Genomic DNA, 18,964 nt, shown 5'->3' on the forward strand with positions numbered 1-18,964 from the left:
GAGACTAGGGGCCACCGCTGGAGGTTACTTTAGATAACACTGAGGGTTTGTGGGCATGGGCAGTGGGAGGCGTTGTAGGAAGAGGGCTCGTCAGGAGAAAAGGCACAGAGTCCGCAGCATGGCCATCAGCTGAAAGGATCAGGACACAGGCCTGCAGCCACCCAGGATACTTTCCACTTTTAGAAAATGTATTTTTGGTTACTTGCTTTTCTCCTTTGCAGTCCCTGTGTGTGATCTCTGAGTTCCAGTGCCCAGTGAAGCATGGTTTACTGTTAGCATTCCACAAGCATTTATTGAGAAATGCAAGGAAGGAAGGAAGGAAGGAGGGAGGGAGGGAGGGAAGAAGGAAGGAAGGAAGGAGTAGAACAGAAGGAAATGCTATAAGGATAATTTCAGGTCACAAAGAATTTTTGGCCTCATATTTGCTCTAATTTTTGAACCTGAAACCCAATTAAAATCTTTCTACAATAAACCAAAGATGAAAAGTTTACAACGAAACTAAGTAGCTACCAAAGGAAAGAAACTTTGGCTCTTTTCTACAGACATGTTTATTTTCACATATTTACTCAAAGTTGTATTTGTCACTACAATGCATTTGTTCCCTCTGAAAGAGGGCGAGGGGTGGGGGTCAGGGGGATTGCTGCCTTTGGCTAGAGATCCACCAGCAGGAAGGACATGTACTTTATAACACATACACACATGCCATAAGATTTGCAAATGATCTTACATTTGCTCGGGACATGTACTTTATAACACATACACACATGCCATAAGATTTGCAAATGATCTTACATTTGCTCGGTAGCCAAAAGAGGCAAAGAATGAGAATAAAAACAAATGTGTTTTAGCAACATCAAGTCCAACTTTTCCATCTTCCCCATGAGGAAAATATGTATTATGAAACTCTAGGACTCTCACAACCTCACCCCATACAGTCCTGGAACTGGGAATTTATGAATTATTTTGGCTAGAGACAAAAGCTCTTCGATATGCCTGTATCACCCAGATGTCCACTGCAAAATGAGGGCCTGGAGAATCACAACATTTTTCTTTAAAACCATTCATATTCAGAGCAGTTTTAGACTCCTCTTCCTATCTAACAGCAAAATGGGCCACACATTCGATTTGGAGTTGAAGGGCGCCTTAGACATTCTTTCAATATAAACATTTATTGAACACCTATTCTGTTCCAGGCACTGTCCACTTGACATCGTAGATGAGCCACCTAAATCCCAGAGAAACTGAGAACCTAATCCTACATCACACAGCTAGAAAAGAGTGGGGTCAATATTCAAAATTAGTAGTTTGATAAAAAAAATAAATAAAGGGGATAATCCACAAAATAGGATAAAGTTTCTATCAGAGGCAATGAGACACACGGTTTTTCTTAAGAGTCAGGTTCCCAAATAGGTGACTGTTTCCCATAGGAAAGGATCTCTATCTTGACTAATGAGTCCTACCGCAAAGCCAAGGTAGAGCTTGGCCCGGAAGCTATTTGAGCTTGGCATGTGTAGTTATGGGCTTCAGCTGATGATCACACATAAATATGATGTTACTTAGCGTTCTGTACTTATTTTTTTCTGTCTCTAGGTAAAGTATCCATTCCCCAATGTATGTAATTCTGGTATCTCTCTTTTTTTGTTTTCTCTTAATATCTTGTGTTCTTTTATTTCAATCTCTCTCTCTCTCATTCTCACAAACACACACGCACGCACACACGTAGGCACACACCCTTTCGTCCCTTTATCCCGCACCCCCCATCCCCAGTGGTTGAAACTAAGCAAAACAGAGTTAGATAAACTCCTCTCTTCTATTGTATTGATACAAATTGGGATCAAACAGATGAAATAGAATTCAAGGAAGTCTTTCTTTTTTTAGGGGGACAGGGATAATGAATGCTGAATTGAAGGTGGAAAGTTAAACTCTATGGTTAAGTAATTTAATGAAATTGAGGGGAAGTTGACCTCAGAGAAATTGCATAAACCACCCCAGTCACTGGGAATTAACTTAGTCACTAACAACCTGGAGGTTTAAAGGGTCATATCTATAAGCTTAATAATGGAATGGAAGAAAATTTCAGAAATCACTAAGTCTATTCGCCACTTTGGGCAAGGTTGATCTTGAGTAATACTAGACAACTGGAGAACTACACAGAAAGGTTATTGCTGTGGCTCACAGGAGTATAGAGGAAATCACTACTTTTATGTCCTGACATGCTGGTGTCCATGACTTTTCCTCCCACACTGCAGATTAAGTCATTCTATAAAAACCTGAATGAGGAAGTTAAACATAAAGAAATCTCTTTATCAGAAAATATCTTCTTTTCTTCATAACCCCAACCTCTAAATTCTCAGAAAGCTGGAGACAAACCTCATCATTTCACTATCATGCCCTCCAATAGAGCAGCAATTCTAACACTGGATACACATTAAAGTATTTGGAGAGCTTTTACAAAATTATTGATGGCAGGGCTCCAACCCCAGAGATCCTAATTTAATTGGTCTTCAGTGGAGCCCAGATATTTGTATTTTTTATAAAGCTTTCCAGGTGACTCTAAAGTACAGCCGGGGTTAAGAACCAGCGCTACAGATGTATTACCTATTTACAGAACTGGGGGAAATTCTCTTAGTTCTTAAAATATCTAGCAACTATAATCAGTAGAAACTCAATATAATCAGTAGAAACTTAATAATATGATAAATTCCCAACAGCAAACTCTTGTCCCTTGGGCTTTATATCCTTAGTTACACCTAGAAATTTGCCTAATACATAGTAGATGTTCAATAAATATTTATTAAATGAATGCATGAAAATTGAGATTCAGTCTTAAAGGTCATATGTTTCTGAGAATTTATTCATTTTTTTCTAGGTTTTCCTATTTTTTGGCATATAATGGTTCATAATAGTCTCTATCACCCTTTTAATTTCTGAAGCATCCATTGTAATGTCTCCTCTTTCATTTCTGATTTTATTTATTTGCATCTTCTCCCTTTTTTTCCCCTCAGTCTGGCTAAGGGTTTGTCAATTTCATCTTTTCAAAAAACAAACTCAGTTTAGTTGATCTTTTCAATTGTTTTTCTATTCTCTGATTTGTTTTTGCCCTAGTTCTTATTATTTCTTTCCTCTGCTAACTGTGGGCTTAGTTTGTTCTCCTTTTTCTAGTTCAGGCCAGTAACAAACAAAAATATTGAAGCAGTAATCTAAAACCTCCTGACAAAGAAAAGCCCAGGACCAGATGGCTTCACAGGTGAATTCTACCAAATATTTTAAAAATAATTAATGCCAATCTTTCTTAAACTCTTCCAAAAAACAGAAGAGGGAATACTTTCAAACTCAGAAACTGAACAAGAAAAACAAAGCTGGAGGCATCACATTTCCTGGTTTCAAACTACATTACAAAGTTATAGTAATCAATACACTATGTTACTGGGACAGAAACAGGCATATAGACCAATGGAACAGAATAAAGAGCCTGGAAATATACCTGTGCTTATACAGTCAACTAATCTTTGACAAGGTGCCAAGAACACACAATGGGGAAAAGATAGTCTCTTCAATAAATGGTATTAGGAAAACTGGATAGCCACGTGCAGAAGAATTAAACTGTACCCTCATCTCACACCAAGTACCAAAAATTAACTCAAAATAGATGAAAGACTTAAATATAAGTCTTTAAACTGTAAAACTACTAGAAGAAAACATAGGAAAAAAGCGCCTTGATACTGGTCTTAGCAACAATTCTTTGGTCATGACAGCAAAAACACAGGCAACTAAGACAAAAATTGACAAGTGAAGTTGCATCAAACTAAAAAGCTTCTGTACAGCTAAGGAAACAATCAACAGAGTGAAAAGCCAACCTACCTAGTGGAAGAAAATATTTACAGACCATATGTTTGACAAGGGGTTAATATCCAAAATATATTTTTAAAAAACTCATATAACTGAAGAGTAAAAAAAAATCCCAAATAACCCAATTTAAAAAATGGCCAGAGGACCTGGATAGACATTTCTCAAAAAAAGACGCACAAGTGGCCAAAAGATACATGAAAAGATGTTCACCATCACTACCATCAGGGAAATGCAAATCAAAACCACAAGGAGATATCACTCACATCTGTTAGAATGGTTATCATCAAAAAGATAAGTGGGAGAGGAGGTAGAGAAAAGGGAGCCTTATGCACTGGTGATGGAAATGTAAATTGGTAAAGGCATTATGAAAAGCTGTATGGGGATTCCTCAAAAAATTAAAAATAACTAGTATATGACCCAGCAATTTCACTACTGGGTATATACCCAAAGGAAATGAAATCTGGATCTCGAATAGGTATATACCTGTGTTCATTGTAGCATCACTCATAATATAGCCAAGCTATGAAAACAACTTAAAGGTCCCTTGATGAATGAATGGATAAAGAAAATGTGGTATGTACATACAATGGGGTATTATTTAGTCTTAACAAAGATGGGAATCCTGCCATTTGTGACAACACAGATGAACCTGAAGGACATCATGCTGAGTGAAATAAGCCAGACACAGAGAGACAAATACTGAATGATCTTGCTTACATGTGGGACCTAAAATAGTAAAACTCATAGAAGCAGAGAGCAGAATAGTGGTTGCCACGTGCAGAGGAGGGGGGGGAAATGAGGAGATGTTGGTCAAAGGGGACAATGTTTCAGTTGTGCAAGATGAATGAGTTCTGAAGACCTAAAGTACAGCATGGTAATGACAGTTAACAATGCTGTATAGCATCCTTGAAATTTGCTAAGAACATAGATCTTAAATCTTCTTAACACACACACACACACACACACACACACACACACACTACGGAGATGGGATGGATATGTTACTTAGCTTGATCGTGGTGATCTTTTCACAATGTACACATTTATCAAAACATCAAGTTGTACACCTTAAATATATATTATTTTTACATGTCAAAGATACCTCAATAAAGTAGTTTAAAAAAAAAGAAAACTGAGTAGAAATAAAAAACTTCAGAAAAGCTATTGAACAAACCAAATAAGGAATTTTTAAATAAACAGAAAAAGACAGCCAAGAGTTACAAATTCCCAATATGGCTAGTAAAGGTTATGGACACTAAACACATTTCCACCATCTTTTATTTCAACAAACAGGTTTATGGGACAAACCAGGCCATAAATTGGCCCCAAACATTCAGTCATTGGCCTTAGTGTATTTTCCTCCTGAAAGAACATCAGATCTTGGAACAAAACATCCCTTTAAGATATATGACCTGGAATATTAGAAATCCTGGTAATACATTTAGAATAGGCTTTGACCCAAAAAGTTAAAGGAAGGCAACTGCAAACTCTTAAACATATATCCCAAAGTGTGAAATCTCCTCTAACACAATGAAAAGATCACCTCATATAAATGACATGACTAGTCGGACTCATTCTGAACTTGTACATCTTTCTGTTAAACAAACCTCAAACATTTCCAAGGAAAACAAGGCTGATAACACACAACATTTGATGAAGAATAACAGATAAATCTTGCTTTGGGGCTCACTTGTGCTGGAAGTCCTAAAACCTCTTAAGTCTTGTGAACCTTAATTGGATGTTATGACAGAGATGAGGTGAATTTAAAAGAAAAAACATCTGTTTAAGAAGCCAAATCTTAACATTAAAATTTTCCTTTTGGTATTTATTATTATACACCAAATCTTAAAATTAAAATATTTCTTTCAGTGTTTATTGTTATGCAGTGTATAAATTATTTGCTAACTAAAGCTTATATTCATGTAAGTATCAATATTATTATGGGAGAAAAATTGTATTTGCAATTAAAAACAAAATCAGAGGAGTTAGCTTATTTTCCCTTAGCACAATTATTATGAAATGACAAGTCTGAATGATCTTCCCCATTCCTGTGAGATAATCTTCCTTGGGATATTTATTTTAATTTTTTTGCACTTATATTGACAACATTCTGGCAGCCACATCCCTTTGGAATAATATCACAATCTTAATTTTTTTAGGCACCTCTATAGCGTGATGATTTTTATCTCTTGTTCATCTAATAATTTTGTTCAACTCAAAAAATTTTTATTCAACTCAAGAATTCAATTCAAAATTTATTAACTTTTTAAAATGTTTTCATCCTTTATAGGTATGCCTCTTTCTTTTGTTATTTGGATATCTATGAAGTCAACAAGTATTTCATTTAATCAGTTGGGATTTAACAAAATATTCGTACTCTTAATGTATTAAATACCTATTGTATTAATTTATGAATCCATAGTATTAATTAGTCTGGAGATTAATTTGGCATTTCAGAAAGTGAAAAAAGGTCATAAAAGACCTTTAAATCTTCTTCAGCCACCAATGCAAAGGCTGACACTACACTTAAGAGTATCAGCTGACTCACTCACTGCTATCTTTTTTTTTTTCTAAAAGATATCTGCACCGCCATGTTCAGTGCAGCATTATTTTTTTTTTTAACATCTTTATTGGAGTATAATTGCTTTACAATGGTGTGTTAGTTTCTGCTGTATAACAAAGTGAATCAGCTATACATATACATATATCCCCACATCTCTTCCCTCTCGCGTCTCCCTCCCACCCTCCCTATCCCACACCTCTAGGTGGTCACAAAGCACCGAGCTGATCTCCCTGTGCTATGCGGCTGCTTCCCACTAGCTATCTAATTTACATTTGATAGTATATATAAGTCCATGCCACTCTCTCACTTCGTCCCAGCTTACTCATCCCCCTCCCTGTGTCCTCAAGTCCATTTCTACGTCAGCGTCTTTATTCCTGTCCTGCCCCTCGGTTCTTCAGAACCATTTTCTTTTTTTTTAGATTCCATATATATGTGTTAGCATACGGTATTTGTTTTTCTCTTTCTGACTTACTTCACTCTGTATGACAGACTCTAGGTCCATCCACCTCACTACAAATAACTCAATTTCGTTTCTTTTTATGGCTGAGTAAATGAGCTGCAGTTTACACCTTTGACCTTGATCTTGGCACAGACCTAATATAGGGGTACATGTGATGTTAGACACATTATTCTTAAGTGCCTTATGCATCTGGAACTCCTTTCAGGCAAAAAGCTAAATGACCTGGCTGAAGACAAACCTAGAGCTCTCAGAGACACATCTTTAGTATCAAATTTTTAAAAAATATGCTTAAGTCATTTAGGTTGCAGAAGGATCATTTCCACTAAACAACACACCATACGAGGTCAACCAGACAAATGAATTTGCTAAAAATATGATTTCAGAGTATTTAGTGGGAGAGGTGGAAAACTGGAGAGAGGAGAAGCAGCTTCTCAAGGTAGTCGGTACATTGTTTAATTCATGTGTAATAAAACAAAGGACCATCATAAAGTATAAGTAGGTAGAGTCTGTTTTTTAATTAAAAAAAAATAAAAGCAGACATTATATACCACTTGGTGATTAGCAACAACTGCATTATTAGAGTTACTCAATGAAACCTAATGGAATCTTACAGAAATTAGCAAAAGTTGTAGAAAAAATTTTATACAGTGCCGTCCTTTATTGCTCAAATCAAGTTTGCAGCAAAAGGCAATAATCAATGCTGCAATATCAGAAATTGGGCAAATCAAGCACTGCTTACTTTCTGTGAGCCTAGAAAAAAGACAGGGGAGAAGCCAAGGAAAGGATTCTGCTCAGTATCTTCCTGGGTCAGGGCTGTTTTCCCAGCATTAAGTACTGCCAGTTGAGAATGAAGGATTTTATATTTAATGCTTGTTTATATTTTCACTGTGCTTTGCCTGCACTGATTTTTTTTCCCCCAAAAGATCAGAGAAGATGTTCTATACTCAGGGGATTAACCAAGCCTCCTCCAAGCTCCCAATCCATCAGGGAACATACTTAGCTCCAGAAGTTGAGCCACTGTCATCTATTCCATAAAATCTGACTATTTTAGCTTCCATTACAGTTCTATCATATTGGGAATAATTACTATCTGATATCAGACCTAAATGTGACCTATGAGATCATATCACCAGGGCTAGAAAATGGGCCTGGCAGGTTAACTCATCAGGTGGATGGGAGTTACTTGGGCTGAATTGGAATGCTAACTATTACATTACAACACACATTCTAGTTACCTGCTGGGCCTCTAAAGACATATACATTCATAACCTCTGACCTTTCCCAAGAGTTATAAGGTGACTAAATTGAATTTGGATGCCTAAATATGGAGTGGAGAGATGAGAGAAAACTCATTATGTCCATTAACCATCAGAAATGAATTGCCACAGAAGACTATCCATGGTAGATTGCCAAAATGGTCCCAATTCTTTACCTGCCCTACATCGCATGGCTTTCCTTGTAACATTTTTGCTCTCGCACATTGACTTTGGACTTGGCTAGGTAACTTACTTTGGCCAATGTACATCTTTTAAAAAAATTATGACAGGACTATTTATCTGTGCCCGACATATATTTTGACACCATTCTTCAACGGGGCTTGTGTTGTGAAGTGACTTTATGCTGAACTGTACTGATTCTGGTTCTCTTGAGAAAAACAACACATAGGTTGATTCAGCTGTGCAGTCGCTTCTTTTACTATTTCTTTATGTTCTTACCAGATCTGGAAATGCCATCTGTTTGAAGATTTTTTTCTTTTTCTTCAAATCCCTAAAGAATAGGTGGTCCACTTCTCTCCCCATTCTTTTTTTACTTCCTATCCACACCAGTATGAGTTTACTGAATGTGTTTTTTCAATATTTGAGAGTCAAATAGGGACATATATACATTCATAATTTTAGAATTTACATTCTACTTTTTCAGTTCATTATAAGTAGATGACAGCCCTGACCCAAAGATGACACTGAGACCTCCCATAGTATCTTAATAAAATCCTAATGATTGGAGCCTTAATTTACTAGGTGACAAAAATGGTAGTTTTGAATATAACAGGACATCAATATTTGATGATTTGCCAGATGACAGACTTTCACTTGTGGTTTTAATTCATTCCTGAAGTTGTTTCTCAGTCTCTCACTCAGTACAAGGTTTTCACAATGTAACATTCACATCACTGAGCCAATGTGAAAGTTCCCATACATTTCTTACCAGCTTTGTGAGATACGTGTTTTGGCTCATCCCTACAGAATATTCAAGCATGCTTACTTGGGCAAACTACATAATAGGAACATTCCAAATTTGTACCTTTTGGCTTTACCGATGTGTGTTTATCATGAGTTATGCCCCACAGTGCTATCACCATGTAGCATCACGTAGTACAGATTTAGGAAGTTTTTGATATTCATGATTAAGAGAACAGGTGAATCATTAGGATGAAAAGTCTATTCTTTCTTATCGGCTCACAGATCTGGTTTGATATGAAGCTGGCCTCCAATGAAGACAAACTCGCTAGTGGATTCAACCAACAGACTGATCTTCAGTGTAGACCCAAACACCAGAATGGCTAAATACCAGAATTGATCTGGTATCTTTCAAGATATGCCCTTTGGTCATTTTCCCCCTGGGTATGTTATTTCCACTTGGGCCTCTCTGGAACCAAAACGATATCTAGTTATCAATGGATTCAGTGAGGAAATATCTATTGAGCTCTTAATATCTCTCAGACCCTGTGCGGACCTGGGGGATATGGAAAAAAGTAAGACCTGGACCCTGATTTCAAGAAATTCTCACTCTTATTAGAATAAGTTGACATTTTCCTGAAACTATATCTCACCACTTTCTGCTGTTCATGAAAGGTCTAGAAGAATCAGCAGATACATAATCTTTCCTTCTTCTGTTTCATGTTTTATTTATAATATATAGTAATTTTGATCAAACCTCTTCCTTGCCACATATAACACTTTTCACTGTCGAATAAAATCTTTCATTAAAAAAATATTACCATAGTACTTTGTATTTTATAGTTTGGAGAAAAATCTAGTCATAGACCACACAGTTCAAGAAGCAGTTTTGAATTATTATTATTATTCTAAGTAAAGACTTTCCATTCTAACACCTCCAGCCTTTTCCTTTCAGCTTAGGAACTGTTAGCCACTCTTACTTCCCCTTTCATCATCTCTCCCAGTGTTCATGCCCCAATTTCCACTGCACTTTCTATTCTTCCAAATCTCATAATATGTAAAACTCATCATTCAGGAAACAGAATTACCTTGGGGAACTTCTGGCCATTATAATATCTAAAGAAACCAAATCAATATATCCTTCATTTGCAAACTACTTGGTAACATTGGAATCCAACATAATATGCTATTAACGTTAATATTTTTGTTATTATTGTCACCATAATTAAGATGGTACCAAAAGTATAATATATTATGGAGCTATAAATGCTAGATCCATTTCTAATAATAAATTTTCCTTCCAGTTCTAACATGAAAACAGATAAGAAAATTTGCTTGGTGAATGAGATAAATTCTATATTGCTTATCATATAAGGGTATCTAAATACTTAGCTGGAGATGGTCATATTTAATTCTTTGGACCTTCCTTTCATTCCTTCATCTGGATTTGTGTGCAACAAAATGCTCTGCATTTCTCCAAAAGTATGCCTCCAACCTGCTCCCTCGGGGTCTTGCAAAAGCCCCAGGCTGTGGGTTCAGGACTTACTTGCTGCTGAGGCAGCGCCTCAGCGAGTAGGAGGCCCCTCCACCGCAGGTGCGTGAGCACTCACTCCACGGGCCCCAGGCGTCCCACAGGCCGTCCCGGTCCTCCTCAGAGCGTGCGGTCCTGGAGCTCTGTGAGGAACGAGAGGATGGTCAGTATGAGTCCTCAGTGAACGCGGAAATGTGCGTCCTAAAGCGTGGGTGGTCTGTGTGTCTGTACATGCTGGCCTTGCTGAGGATGAAGACGGGTTCAGATTCTCAGATTCTTTCCAATTTAATACTGTGCATATGTTTAGGGAGAGGGATATTTGAGTTCAAGGACCCTGGGCTGTGACTGAAAAGGGCAAGGGACTGCATTTATGGGAGTGAACAGAAAAAGGTGGCCAGAAATAAGAATCTGGGTCAGAGGAAGATAGATTGCACTGAAGTCACAGTTTTGCCCAGGGTTCATGAGTCTCCTCTTTTGTTGCTTTGTGAAGAGAGAAGCTGCACTCAGAGATGTTTCTGCTCTGAGAAGATTGGCATGTGCATACCAGCACTGCTTTCCAAAATTTAACATTTTATACAACTGACTCTTTTTTTAAATGAAGCAGCGTCATTCCTAGTTTTCAGATGTGTTAATGAGAATAATTGCATGAAGTAACTTCAGTAACGCAAGGATTGGCTCCAGACAGACAGATTTGCTTGTTATTGACAGACTTCCTAGTGAAATCTGCATTTACTGTAAGGAAAATTGTTATGTGTAGGTCTCCATGTAGTGCTTCACATTTCTTAGAAGAGTTAAAGAGAAAATTTGTGCCAGTTACATAATAGAATAATAATAATAGTTAATAGAACAGGTTCTGAAGTTAGAAACTGCCTGGGTTTGGATATGGATTCTGTTTTTTAAGTAATTATATGTCCTTGTACAAGTAACTTACCACCTCCCTACACTTCAATTTCCCTTTCTATAAAATGGGGATAATATTATAACCATGACACTACATTCACGTGTGTGCATGCACACACACACAAAACACACACACACACACACACACACACACACTGTAGAAAGACTAGTTATATACAAACTAAACTTAGGACTAGTTTCAGAGTAAATCACAAATAAATATTACCTATAATTATTATGTTATTATAAATTGAGAATGTGTCACATATGTACATTCACAGTTGTATTAGTCTGCTCATGTTGCCGTAACAAAATACCAGCCTGGGTGTTTTAAACAATAAAAATTTATTTTTCCACAGTTCTGGAGTCAAAGTCCGAGACTAGGATGCCAGCATGGTTGGCTCCCAGTGAACACTTTCCTTTTGGGTTACAGATGGCTTCTTTGTCACTATGTGGTCACATGACCTCCACTTTATGTGAGTAAGAGAGGGAGGGCAAGCTCACTGGTGTCTCTTGTTAGAAGGGCACTAATCTCATCATGAGGGCCCCATCCTCACCACCTCATCTAACCCTAATTATCTCCTAAAGGCTCCATCTTCAAATAACATCACATTGGGCAGGAGGGCTTCAACATATGAATTTGGGGGGGATACAACTCAGCCCATGGCAAGAGTTCTACAAATAGCTAGTGTAAACTGTGGCCAAGTTACTTTACTGAATAAACCAAGTGATACCCGTATAGTAAAGGTGGTATTGCTTCATGTCAATAACATACACATGACAAATGTTAAAATTTCAAAACTATTTATATTTGGAAAAAGCAAACTGTAAAGAAAATGTGCATGATAGGCAATATGACGGTTCATCTTCAGTTTTTTTCTCTAAGGAGAGAGCATAGGCAGTGTATAACATTGGAAGAGCATGGAATACAGAGGCGACAGGAGGGTAACCTCTTATAAAGCATTGTGAGAACTTGAGATGATGCAAGTAAAATGACCAGCATATAGTAGGCTCTATAAATGGTAGCTCTTAAAGACTTTCTCACGCCCTATCTAGTTATACTCAAGGCTATATCATCCAATTAGGAGGAGCTCCTGAAAAAGAAAAGCACATTGTTTCACCCGTAGAAAACTATTTATTTTGCAGTAATGGGATTCTTTATAAATATGTTGCTATGGGGCTCATTTGTCAAACTGACTACTCCTTGGAACTTTTACAGCCTGTATAAATGGAGCCACAAACCTGGCCTGAGAGTATTATATCAAGGATTGTCTAGCTGGTGCATGCTATATTTAGAGTCCCAAATCATTTGAAATAAGCAGTAGGATAGATAGTGGTTAGAAGTAGAGACTACAGACGTACTCAGCCTGGAGTGGAATATTGGCTCCAGGGCCTCCCAGCTGTGATGTTCTTGTGCTTCACTTTTCTTATCATAGAATGGAGATAATAAAAACTATCTACATCACTGAGACATTGTGAGGATTAAAATAGTTAATATATAAAAAGCACATAAGGCAGAAATAATCCAAGTGTCCATGGGGGGATGAATGGATAAACAAAATACGCTATAGTCATACAATGGAATATTATTCAGCCTTAAAAAGGAAGGAAATTCTGACACACGTTACAACATGGATAAACCTTGAGGACATTATGCTAAGTGAAGTAAGCTAGATACAAAAGGATGAATATTATATGATTTCACTTACAGGAGGTACCTAGAGTAGTCAAATTCATAAAGACAGAAAGTCGAATGGTGGTTGCTAGGGGTTGGGGGGAGGGGGGAATGGGGAGTTATTGTTTAATGGATACAGAATTTCAATTTGGTAAGAAGAAAATAATTCTGGAGATCGATGGTGGTGATGGCCACATAACAATGTGAATGTATTTACTGCCACTGAACTGTACACTTAAAAATGAGGAAGACAGTATATTTTATGTTGTATATACTATGCCACAATAAAAACAAATACATATGCACATTTTAAAAAGCTCACAGGGCCTAAATAATAAATACTATGTAAGCATTTGATGCTATTATTAACATTATTATTTAATATTACTTATTAACATCATGGGTAGCAGTGCTTTTTTTTTTTCTGCTGAGCTTAGTTGAAACACTGCACTATGTAAGGTTCATCTTTCTTAAAACCCTGACTTTCCCATAGCAGAACCTTCCAGTCTCCTGCCACATGACACTGACCTGGTGATATGACCTGCCAGGAGCTTGAGGTTCCTATAAATGCAGCATTGAATAGGAAACAGAAACACATTGGTTACCCCCAAACCTGTCCTTTCTAAAGGAAGTATTTACTGAGCTCCAAAGCCTGGTTTTTAGGGTTAATAAAACCAATCTCTAATCACAGCAATACGGGGTACTCTGTTTCCAAGCTTAATACACTAGTGAGGGAGGAAAGACCCTTTGCCATTTAAATATACATACCGAGTCTCTTGCTCACCCAGTAAATTCATTCCTCAGATTTTTAAAAAGTTTATTGTGCACCTCCTGGCTCCCATTTTGTTTGCTCTGTGTGACTGGAAGATGGTTCTGTTGAGAGAGTATTTGCCTGATGCAGTAATTATTTCCGTGACACACATGCACTGTACAATGCAATTTCCCTTATTTTATTAAAATTCAATCTGACTGAGATGAAAACCAGCATCACAAATGCTAGCCTGCATGAAGTAATTAAACTAAGCAAGATGAGTGATTACAAATTATGATACTATCCAATTACTACAACTGAAAAAAAAAATTCCACATGCGGCATTCACATGTGAACTCTACTTCCATGTGAGGTAAGAACACCAGAATGCCAAATCCTGCAGTAGTTTCTCTCTGGCGGCTCTCTGGATAAGATAGTTAGGAAATAATGTATGGCTGAGATTTGGTTTTTCTAGAGAAGCAGATTGTTTCAAACTCTGTGCTAAAGTTGCTTGATATTTTTCATGTGCCTTGTCTGGAGAGGCACTAAAATGGCTCTAAGGTGAGGGTTCACTGACTAAACATCTTACCTCATCACCAGTTACAAGTTTCCACACAACTAGACATATTAGATGCCCACATTTCTCTGAAGGACATTGCACGCTAGCCCAGAAGAAAGCCATGGACCTGTTCCTTAAACTGGAACAAACTCCAACTTTTCTTTTAACCAGCAGAATAAACATAATTCATTTCAACTGAATTCATGTTTAATGTTAGAGAAAGTAATTTTCCTCCTCTTTAACTGTGCCAGATTTTTACATCTATAACCAGAAATGACATTTCAGCAATGCCTTGCAGGTCATTTAAGACATAGAAGCATTTGCTTATTACAGTTGTTAAGAGGGCCTTCATTATAAATAACTTTCGTGCTTAGTCCAGGTGGGACTCATGTTTATTACTCTCTTGTTGTGGAATGTGCATTCCACTTCACAGTAGCATTTTTTAAAAAGTGTAAACTTTGAATTGCATCTAGGAAGAAAAACTGAAGCAGAAGAAAACAGGAATAGATAATGAGTTGCCTAGAGGCAATGCTGATTGCTTCTGAAACCAAAATTCTAAGCTTTCCCATTACTTCCCAACCAGTGTTTCTCGATTTGATTTCCATCACATAAACCTAATATTTTAATGTCAATGTCTCAGAAACAAGGTCATGAATGTTATAAAAACACAGTGATCAAGAGATTATTCCTGACCACTGCTAGAAATTTCAGCAACAGTGTCAGGTGAGACGATGGTCTTTAGCTACTAATTGACGGAGAACTAAAGTGCAACCATTAAATTCTGTATGTAAGCCAAGGTTTCACCAATAGGGGATTTATCAGAAAAGGTCAAAACTGCATCTGATATTGAACTTGAGGGGAAAGCCCATTATAAATTTCCTTCTTAGTATAGCACTTATTTTTTTCTATAGTCACTGGATGGGTTAGAATGGATAACTGGCACCTCCTTTGAGTTGACATTTCAGAAATCTAGTGAACACTGAGAGGAGAAAGGCCTGAGTCTTGGTTCTATAATCCTATGAAAATTGAATACATCCCTTGAGTTATTCAATTTAGAAAAAGTCTAGCTATTTCTAGATCTTTGGTGCCACATGATGACCTTTGAATGTAGCACTGATGACGACTCCTAAGTCAACTACAGTTGACCCTTTAACACTTGGGGGTGAAGGGTGCTGACCTGCACTCAATTGAAAATCTAGTGTAACTTATGGCCGGCCCTCTCTACACGCAGTTCCTCCATATCCACAGGCCATGTAGAGCTACAGTCTTTACTATTGAAAAAATCTGATATAAGTGGGGCCGCGCACTTCAAACCTGAGTTGTTTATGGGTCAACTGTAGTTTCTTGTTAGAAAATTCAGCCATCAACTTCTCAGTTTCCATCCATCCTTGCTCCTGGTCGGTTAAGTGATTCTAAGCCTCAGTCCATGCCAACTGCATGGAATATAGACTGTGGCCGACATCACTGTATACCTCCTAGGAATATTCGAAGAAGATTAGAAGAGCTTCTCTAAATCCATCAACCGCAGAATGGTGTCATTTTCTCGCCATTACTGCATATCTAAACATGGTTTTCATCTGATCATTCTGTGGTTAATTTCAGAGGCAATTGCAGCAACCAGGTCTCAGGTGAACAGCTTTAAGCCTGACAGCTACAAGTAGTTAACAAACTTAGAGTAATCACATGAAGCAATAGTTTCCCTGCACCTCACAGCCCAATAGGCACTTAACCTCAGAATGACCTCCTATGTACCTCCTTATCCAGAACCCTCTTCCACTGGAACCTGAACAGGTTATCAAAGACTTAGGAAAGATGTTGTAGGACAAAGCACAAATTAGCAATAGGAAGACAGAGTTATATCTACTCGGAGATACATACACAGAGTATTTGGAAAATATTTTTTCCAAATGTTGTAACAAGAGGTCAAGTGATACAGAACAAAATGAAAACGAAAGTAGGTTCTGAGGAAATGGATGATAGGTTTTTGTAGACTTGAAGTCTTATAGCAAATGAAGTTATATTATAAGCAAAGTGTTTTTCAGACATCAACAGATCCTCAAAAGTAGCAAAATGGGTAATGGGATGAATGGAAGAGCGATTCTCACTCTTTCAAAATCAGCAAGGAGGTTTTCCTCTTCTCCCAGACAGACAGCATTTAGCTTAAGCCATCTGGACCTGTGTATGTGATGTACTAAATGGATGTCACACACCTCGAAATTAAAAAGGCGGGGGGGCAACTCCTCCAGTGATGAGAGAACCATTTTTCCTGTGCTGTGCCCATGCAATGTGGAGAAATCTATACAGAGGTACATCCCATCTGTGTACCAAGCTTTGGAAACGAATCTGCAGACTTCATTTTTAGCTTCCCTACATCAGGTCCCTATAAATCTTACCTAATCCTTGGCTTCTTTAAGAACTTGGAATACGGGTTCTGCCGCCAACTGTACGTGGTAGGAGTCGTGATGCTCTGCTCCTGAGAGCTTACAGACGTTAAGCAGTAACCGGGCTCTTGTAAAAGTCCATTAGCTTTTTGATGTACTTTCTTAAAGAGCAGGGTGTGTGGATGGATACTGAGGCATGCGCCTTCCCAGATATTCGCTGCTGGCTTTGCTGAGGAAATTTGGATCATCTGGTTCTTATCACAGCTGCACTGCTGGGGAATATGACGAGCTGCCAGTGACACAGTCCACAGTCTTCCAGAGGCCACTACGTGAAGCCTGTCCCTTGCTACTGAGGAGAAAAGTCAGTTCTGTAACAGGGTGGAAAAGCTATCTAGGCCACAGCAGGACTTTTGGGTACCTCTTCTCCTTTTCCTTTTGCTGTGTCCATGCATGCACACACAGGTGCCCCTTTCACATTGCTGTTAGGGCACCTAGCTGCACCAAAACCTAGGGGGTGGGTGGTGAGGGGAAAATGCTGGGATTTATTAAGTACCTATGTGCCAGGAAGTATGCTAGAATTTACATGGATGAGCGTATTTAACCCTCACGATGAGCCATGTCAGGTAGGAGAAGATTTTTCCTATTTTACCAATAAGAAAATTGAGGCTGAGAGAGGTTGAACACCTTGCATCAAGGTACAGGAGAAAGAGCACAGGCTTGGGGGTGGGACAGACCTTCCTAGTCATCTGTTAGTAAACTTGACGAGAGCCCTTTGTTGGATCTCTCTGAGCCTGGGTTTCACCATCTGTGAAATGGGGATATTAATGCTTCTCTTCCTAGGGTGATGGTGAAGATTAACTGGGAAATCATATGTAAGGTGCCTAGTGTAGTTTCTAGCATGTTGGTGTTAATTATTTCATCTCTCCACTCAGGTCACGAACATTTGCCCCCCTGCCCCATTCCCCTCTCCCCTTGCCAAGTCACACAGCCAGTACCTGGTGGGACCACGTTTTTTTTTTTTTTTTTTTTTTTTTAACATCTTTAATGGAGTATAATTGCTTTACAGTGTTGTGTTAGTCTCTGCTGTATAAAAAAATGAATCAGCTATATGTATACGTATATCCCCATATCCCCTCCCTCTTGCATCTCCCTCCCACCCTCCTTATCCCACCCCTCTAGGTGGTCACAAAGCAGCAAACTGATCTCCCTGTGCCATGCAGCTGCTTCCCAATAGCTATCTATTTTACATTTGGTAGTGTATATATGTCAATGATACTCTCTCACTTCGTCCCAGCTTACACTTCCCCCTCCCCATGTCCTCAAGTCCATTCTCTACGTCTGTGTCTTTATTCCTGTCCTGCCCCTAGGTTCATCAGAACCAATTTTTTTTTTGAGATTCCATACATATGTGTTAGCATATGGTATTTGTTTTTCTCTTTCTGACTTATTTCACTCTGTATGACAGGCTCTAGGTCCATCCGCCTCACTACAAATAACTCAACTTCGTTTCCTTTTATGGCTGAGTAATATTCCATTGTATAAATGTGCCACATCTTCTTTAACCATTCATCTGTCAATGAACACTTAGGTTGCTTCCATGTCCTGGCTATTGTAAATAGGGCTGCAATGAACATTGTGGTACATGACTCTTTTTGAATTATGGTTTTCTCAGGGTATATGCCCAGTAGTGGGATTGCTGGTCGTATGGTAGTTCTATTTTCAGTTTTTTAAGGAACTGCCATACTGTTCTCCATAGTGGCTGTATCAATTTACATTCCCACCAACAGTGCAAGAGGGTTCCCTTTTCTCCACACCCTCTCCAGCATTTATTGTGTGTAGATTTTTTGATGATGGCCATTCTGACTGGTGTGAGGTGATACCTCATTGTAGTTTTGATTTGCATTTCTCTAATGATTAGGGATGTTGAGCATCCTTTCATGTGTTTGTTGGCAATCTGTATATCTTCTTTGGAGAAATGTCTATTTGGATCTTCTGCCCATTTTTGGATTGGGTTGTTTGTTTTTTTGATATTGAGCTGCGTGAGCTGCTTGTGAATTTTGGAGATTAATCCTTTGTCAATTGCTTCATTTGCAAATATTTTCTTCCATTCTGAGGGTT

At 38.1% G+C, this 18,964-nt stretch overlaps 1 protein-coding gene across 3 annotated transcripts in view; it reads right to left on the reverse strand.

The window, feature by feature from the left end:
• ADAMTSL1 (ADAMTS like 1) overlaps positions 1-18,964 on the reverse strand; it is a 470,823-nt gene that overhangs the window by 425,848 nt on the left and 26,011 nt on the right. For all 3 annotated transcript variants that reach the window (XM_082401580.1, XM_082401578.1, XM_082401579.1), the window contains exon 2: positions 10,596-10,723. In XM_082401580.1, coding sequence (XP_082257706.1) covers positions 10,596-10,723 — 128 coding nt within the window. The remainder of the gene's footprint in view (positions 1-10,595; positions 10,724-18,964) is intronic.

Source organism: Balaenoptera borealis (assembly GCF_965194805.1).
Source record: "Balaenoptera borealis genome assembly, chromosome: 8".
Classification (NCBI taxonomy): Eukaryota; Metazoa; Chordata; class Mammalia; order Artiodactyla; family Balaenopteridae; genus Balaenoptera; species Balaenoptera borealis.